Source organism: Nansenia antarctica (genome assembly GCF_963989245.1).
Source record: "Nansenia antarctica genome assembly, chromosome: 11".
Taxonomy (NCBI): Eukaryota; Metazoa; Chordata; class Actinopteri; order Argentiniformes; family Microstomatidae; genus Nansenia; species Nansenia antarctica.
The window spans coordinates 8,978,493-8,985,992 of record NC_137681.1 but is presented as its reverse complement, the minus strand read 5'-3'; the positions used below and the strand labels follow the sequence as shown (position 1 = coordinate 8,985,992).

Here is a 7,500-nt window from a genome sequence, read left to right as displayed (position 1 = left end):
CAGTACACACTTTGAGTCAATTCACAAATGGGTGTGTTGCCAGGAGCGGAATGGAGGGAAAGCCACACCTGGGCGGGGCAGGTACTTCACACATATCCGACACCCTCTCAAGAATTCACGTGCACAGAATGATATGCGCGTACAGTACCACTCAAAAGTTTGGACACACTTTCCCATTCAATTTAATGGGGAAGTGTGTCCAAACTTTTGACTGGTACTGTATGTGCATATCATTCTAAACGACCAAAACATCTGAAAAGTACATAACTTGGGTTGAACAGTTAATCATATAAAAAAGTACATAATGTACTTCGGTGGCGACGTTTAAATGCCAGTGCTCGACGTCAACAAGTTATTTGGAAATGGAAGTAGTTATGTAATGCCTGTGATTTATCCTCTCAGGAATGTGTGTGTGTGTGTGTGTGTGTGTGTGTGTGTGTGTGCAGTGTATCTGGTACTAATGTGAAGTCTCTTACCAGCTGCGTCGATGGCCTTATCGACCGCACTATTGCTGCCTCCACTGCTGCCTCCACTGCTGCCTCCGCCTCCACCTCCCATTAATCCGCTTACAAAATCCATCTCTGCTGTTGCCCTGTTGATGCCACGCCGTCCTGACAGTGTGTGAGAATGTGTGTGAGGGGAGGGTTATGTGAGTTCGGCAGAGGCCAAACCCCTTGACAATACACTCCCCTGTTTCAGACACACACACACACACACACTATGCAAAACTGGTCTGACTTTGTCTTGCGCCTGACGTATGTACGCAGAAGGGTGTGGGCAGCCATTGTTGGTGCAGACTGAAGAGCTTTGCTTTGCTTCGCTTTTTCACTTTTGATCCACAGTAAATCATTTGTGAGTGAAAATAACTTAAAAGGGCATGCAGATGTTTTGAGTTGCCTGTTTTCTACCGCATGCACACACACACACACACGCACGCACACGCGCACACACACACACACACACACACACACACACACACACACACACAATCACTGAATTTAGGAACATTCCACAGAAGCAGTTAGGCCTGATGGGAAACAGGAAATATCAGAGGACATGGGAGGTTTATGAGCCTTCTGACTCACCATCAAAACATGGATAAACACACAAAGACAAAGACTACATGGGTAGTGCCAAACTATGCATACAGTATGTACTCAGAACTACCCTCACTGTGATTTCCATCTTCCATGTGTGTGTGTGTTCCCACTTAGAGTGTGTGTGTTGCATGTGCACGTGATTTTTGAGGGTGTGTCGGCTGTGTGTGAAGCACCTGGTTTGGCACCCCTCCATTCCGCCCCTGGCAACACACCCATTTGTGAATTGGTGTCTCGGGACAGACTCAAAGTGTATTCATGCAAGTTTGTGAGGCGGTTTGGAACTGATTATGGTGGGAGACCGAAACTTTAATTTGGCGGAATGTCGCACAACAGATAAATGCAACAACTATCATACTTACATAGCCGTGTGTGTGTGTGTGTGTGTGTGTGTGTGTGTGTGTGTGTGTGTGTGCGTGTGTGTATATATATATGTGTGTGTGTTTGTGTGTGTGTGTGTGTGTGTGTGTGTGTGTATTACGAGATGGAAAAATGTGACATGTCGAGCAGTTTCAATAATTTATTTTATATGGGACAGGGTTTCCATTGTCCATAGTCCTTGATCATATTCTCCTCTCATGTTCCACTGTTTCTAATTAGTTCACCACAACTTTTCTTTACTTACAGAAATAGTGCACATGAATGTTCCGCAGTCCAAGAGGCAGTCGGCCATCTTCTCAGGATCTGTCACTACTGTTCAAACAGCAGCTAGAGCATCTGGACTCTGCATTGCTCCCTTTTGGTGACCGCATCAACACACAAAAACAGGGGGTTTAAGTACGTGTGTGTGCGTGTGTGCGTGTTTGTGTGCGTGTGTGTGTATATGTGTGTGTGTCCAATGCTATCACGCTAACATAACCCGTGTCTGATTTGACTGTGGAGCAGAACAGGGAAATCTAACAGGGAAATCTAGAACACTTAGACTAAAGTTCTAGAACACACCACCAGCTTTGCGGTGCTCAGTTCTTGCTCTCTCCTCACCCTGCCAACTCCTCCGCGTCACTGCAGCCACAGCATACCGATGGAGGGAGGGACATGGTGCCATCGACAGGAGGGAGGAGAGAGAGAGCACTGGGACTCAGTTAAACCTCTAGAACTCATACACACACACACACACACACACACATGTACGCACAAGCTTTTGTGTTTGGGCGTGCTGTGACACAACAGCAAAATAACTGACTGAATGTCCCCTGGCTTTTCCTTTCCTAAATGTTTTTTTAACATAATAGAATTGTTACAATTTAAAAATCACATGAAAGAAAAAAAAAAAAGAAGCATTTTTATGACTACCACACTGTTTATTTTATGTTATTTATTTATTTACCAGGGACAGTGCACATTAATCAACAAATCAGTTTCCACATCAATGTAAATGCGCCATCTGTAGTCCCTGAGCAGGTTATTACAAAATGAATGGTGTAGTGTCATTAAAAACATCAGCAAGCACAACAAAACGACACAACAGGCAACACAGTACATGACAATACAAGACAAAGCAGGGCAATAAAAAAAAAAAAGATAAGCAGGCACAGCAAAATGACGCAACATTGCAATACAGTATGTTGTCGATAGCCAACATCTCTAAGTGACATCCTGCGGCACGATGAACACCTGCTCCTTACCCTAGCTTTACCCTCATCATGCCGAGTCAAAACTGACCGTATGAATGTCTTACCCATTTCAACCGTAATGGCTTGCCGACATAGACAGAAAGGCAATAACAGTTATAGTTATTTCCATGATCAGTGCGCAATTTCATGTGAATAGAAGCCAGTGCACAGAAGAGACGTACTGTTTACCACACCCGTACGTGTGTTTCTCTAGACCTTGTTTTCATTGAGCATCCTACGATATCTCTTATACCCACGTGTATGTATATTACAGTATGTGTGTGTCCGGGGAGGCTGGTGGAGGTAGAAATGGGACGACAGGCTCATTGTAATGCATGAAAGAGAATGAGGAACGGGATCAAACACACGTTTGTGTAATGATGTGGATAATGGATGAGGCAATCAATTTGTTCTCCCGTGTGTGTGTGTGTGTGTGTGTGTGTGTGCCTGGCAGGCTAATGAAAAAACAGTGCCCAGTATTTCCCTGGCAAAGTTGATTACAAAAATGTAAATGGGAGCTTTCCGCCCCCTGTCAAACACGGAGAGTGATGAAGTGTGAAGTGACCCTCAATCCATAATGTGCTCCACATTTGTCCTCCGGTTGGTCTATCCATAAGTTATATTCAGTACTCAAGTTGTGAAAGAAAATCAGGGGGGATGGTGGATTTGATCATATAGGGACAAGTTTAGCATCCCCACAGGCTCAGTGACTTCAGTGTCAGTGACTTGGTAAAAATGTCATTGCATGTGTGCGTGCCCCCTCGCCCACAGAATTTTACTTAATATGCGCAAAACTAAATGTTGAAATAGCATTAACACATGACAGCCATGCCTATTTTACCTACTAATAGAAATTAGTCAAATTGCGCCTATCTGTTGTGTCAAATAGACCCCCTTTTTAGAATGTAAATCTGCTATTTACACACAGAGATCACTAGAGGGCGCTTCTTTTTTTTTGCCTGCCTCCTACACAGAAAAACTGCAAAACAGCTTATCCTGAAGTGATTTTGAAAATGTAAGGACACTGGGTGGTAGAGCGCACATATCTAGGAAAACTCATGAAAGGAGGGTCCTGAAATTTGATCGAGTGCAAAGATAGACATTTTTTTTTACTCACAGGGGTCAACGTGACCCCTCATGGCTCTTCTAGTGTTAATACCACGTTCATTGATAAAATGACATAAGGGATGGAAAGGAGGGATGGCAGTTTTAGAAGGGGGATGATTTTGACCGCTTTTATTTCAGGGGGGATGCCATCTTCTTTTTTTGATTGATTGAAAACTTTATTAGAAGATTTGCAGAAGTAGGTACATGAAAGTACATATTACATACAAGGTCAACTAACAGGATAAAAACCCAAGAAAGCCACTGGCTTATTTCAATTGGGGTCCTTGATTCTCAATTCATCGTTACATGTAAGACAGACAAAAAAACCTAGTACTATCTACAAGATAATACAGACAAATAACTAGTACTATCTACAAGATAAACATACATCCATCATGGGAAGAACAATACAACAAAGCATAAGGTATGTACAGCGGGTAGGACAGGTGGGGACATACACCACAGGTGGGGGCGGGGGACAAAACCCAAAGTATGTACAGTGGGTAGTTCGGGTCTTTTAATCTGATTTTTGATTTAGAGGGTCCAGTTACGGATTGTAAATGTAAATGTTTTTTGAGAGTGGTTTTGAAGGTGGGCAGTGTTTTGCACTCCTTTAAGATTATAGGAAGGGCGTTCCACATTTTTACTGCATAGTTTGCAAACGAGTTTAACCCCTTGTTTGTGGTGCAACGCGGTTGAACGTGGTTCGTGGAGTTTCCTCTGGTATTGTATGTGTGGACGTTGTTCACTTTTTGGAAGTATGTTGACAGGTACTTGGGTGACTCCCTTGAGCAAAACCTCATTTAGCAAACGTTTGTTGGCCTTAAACTGAGGACTAATGAGATTATAAATCCATTGACAGTCGACATTTCAGCCAAAACTTGTTGAAAATAAATAGCACCAAAATCCTCTCTAAAAGCATCTCTTTAAACATCTTTCCTCTTGGACAATACATTAACTGTCTCCATCCAAACTTCTTCACTACTTCATTTTCATTTCCTATTAAATTTAACATGGACAGTAGAGTTGGTGATCCATCTTCATTGATATTCTATACAGTACCAGTCAAACGTTTGGACACACCTTCTCATTAATGGTTTTTCTTTAATATATTATTTTCTACATTGTAGATTAATACTGAAGACGTCAAAACTATGAAAGAACACATATGGAATTATCTAGTAAACACAAACCAGAATATATTATATATTTTAGATTCTTCAAAGTAGCCACCTTTTGCTTTTTTAGTGGTTTTCTCCACTAATGCTGAAGAGAATGCTGGGCGGCGTACACGGACACAGTTTCCTTTTCCACTGACACACACACACACCAAGCTGATTGAGAGGATGCCAAGAGTGTGCAAAGCTGTCATCAAAGCTAAAGGTGGCTACTTTGAAGAACCTAAAAATATAAAACATATTCTGCTTTGTTTAACACTTTTTTGTTTACTGCATAATTCCATATGTGTTTTGTCATAGTTTTGATGCCTTCAGTATTAATCTACAATGTAGAAACTAATAAAAATAAATAAAACCATTGAATGAGAAGTTGTGTCCAAACTTTTGACTGGTATTGTTTACATTTACATTTACTTTTTTGGCATTTAGCAGACGCCTTATTCCAAAGCGACTTACAATCAATACATTTGACTAAAGAGTAAAGTAGACTAAAGGAAGAGTAATCCAGCTCAGGCCCGGGGCCATTGGCAGTCTCTGTGATAGAAGGAAAAACCTTCTTCCATCACCTTCTTCTCTTCTAAACCTAGATTGTAGATTCAGGAACATAGCCAGTGTTCTCACTTTATGCGATGGATCTTACCACCCCATCGTTGGATGAACCACAGTTATACATGCTGAGATACTGAATTCAAAGGCTGAAATAAGGACTTTACACAAAGGTTTGGATTTCAACAAAACCGTCTTTATTTCACTGGTACTATTTATAAAATCTGCTTTGATGCCAACTTAAACATGGTGTGTGAGAGTGTGTATATATATGTGTGTGTTTGTGTATGTGGTGTATATGTGTAATCGTGTGTGTATGTGTGGTGGGTTTGAAAATCAGTTTGCAGATAAGGCAACATGCAGTCATCAGTTTCCATTGGCCTCAAAGTAAGAACACACAGACCTGTCCGAAACACACACACACACACACACACACACGCTGCGATGCTGGCCTGACCTGTTTTATATAACACACACGCACACACGCACACACACTGATGCTGGGCAGACCGCCTCTAGTCACTACAAGAAGACACAAGCTACAGAGAAAGGGGCGGGACACACTGGATAAGCGACAGGGCAGGAGAAGCGACTAAGTGGCTGAGACAGTTGAAAGGCAGAAGCTGCAGACCAACGAAGTGAAAATGGGCTTCAACGTAAATCAATCAAGATATCCATAAATAGCTACATGTCCTAGAGTTCTAACGGTGTGGTGTCACATTATTGAATAGGTATAGTGCAGTACGTCATTCAGCTGTAAACCCAAGTTTACTAAACTCCTACCCTCTGACTGACTGACTGACTGACTGACTGACTCGCTGACTGACTGACTGACTGACTCACTGACTGACTGACTCACTGACAGCCGTATTGCTTATTTCTATGACATGGAGGCGTACCAACCAAAACAAAGTCCATACAGGAGCAGATAGACCACAACAACTGAACTACGGCCAAGTGGCCCAGATAATCAGCCTTCATCACAGTATATCACCACTGTTCTCCATCCTCTCAGTGTAGCACCTACCCTGCATGGAACACAGCCACAGACACAGATCAACCCCAGGCCAAACCCAGACCAAACCCTGGGCAAAATGTGTTTTTATTTGTATTGCTTCTGTTGGTGTGTGATTGCAGTAGCTTCCTTGGTGTTCGGTCAGACACACATTTGACACTTGAACACACAAAGACATACAGGTCTAATTGAGACGTACATACAGTATCACTGCCTGGCATGTGGGTTGGGATTTGACCCTGTTACTGAACATGGATGACCAAACACACGCTAGACCAGACAAAGCCAGGCGAACTGCTACTTTGCTGAAAGGTTGACACATCATATTACATATCTTCTGGTGCAGTCGTACACACACATTCCACCCCTCCCCCCTCCCCCCACCCCTCCCCTCCCCTCTTAATTGCACGTTTCCCTACAGCAGCATCTCAACAAACACACACACGCACACACACACACACGCACACACACACACACTGCACCGTCACACACACACACACACACACACACACACACACTGTACACACCCCATCATACTGTCTCAGTCACACAGTGAGATGTATTGTTGTCTTTTGTGTTCCTACTCAGCACACCGAGGCTTCACTTGTCAGTACCACCATTCACACACACACACACACACACACACACACACACACACACACACTAACACTCTGACGAACTACAATCATATATCTCAGTAGCTCTGACCTCCTAAACAATCATCAAAACCCCTTTATCTGCCCTGTGTGTGCAAAAAAACTGTATATGCGTGAGTGTGGTAGTGTGTCTTTATTTGTGTGATTGTTTGTGTGTGTGAGTGTGCGTGTGCACGTGTGTGTGTGTGTGCGCGCAGGTCTCTAGAGGGGGTGTTGGGTGGAGGGGATAGGGTGACAACAACACTGGGGGTAATATCATGACAACACCAACACAGGGATGGGGGCAGG

At 43.0% G+C, this 7,500-nt stretch overlaps 1 protein-coding gene and 1 long non-coding RNA gene across 2 annotated transcripts in view; both read right to left on the bottom strand.

The window, feature by feature from the left end:
• Positions 1 to 515, bottom strand: part of LOC308167639 — a 2,172-nt gene extending 1,657 nt beyond the window's left edge. The window contains exon 1 of the long non-coding RNA XR_013937717.1: positions 477 to 515. This is a non-coding gene — a long non-coding RNA (uncharacterized lncRNA). The remainder of the gene's footprint in view (positions 1 to 476) is intronic.
• A 506-nt stretch (positions 516 to 1,021) lies between these two features.
• The window catches only part of sncgb (synuclein, gamma b (breast cancer-specific protein 1)), a gene marked incomplete at both ends in the record, with an annotated part of 13,819 nt that continues 7,340 nt past the window's right edge, over positions 1,022 to 7,500 (bottom strand). Inside the window, one exon of the mRNA XM_080541968.1 lies at positions 1,022 to 1,027. Coding sequence (XP_080398094.1) covers positions 1,022 to 1,027 — 6 coding nt within the window. The remainder of the gene's footprint in view (positions 1,028 to 7,500) is intronic.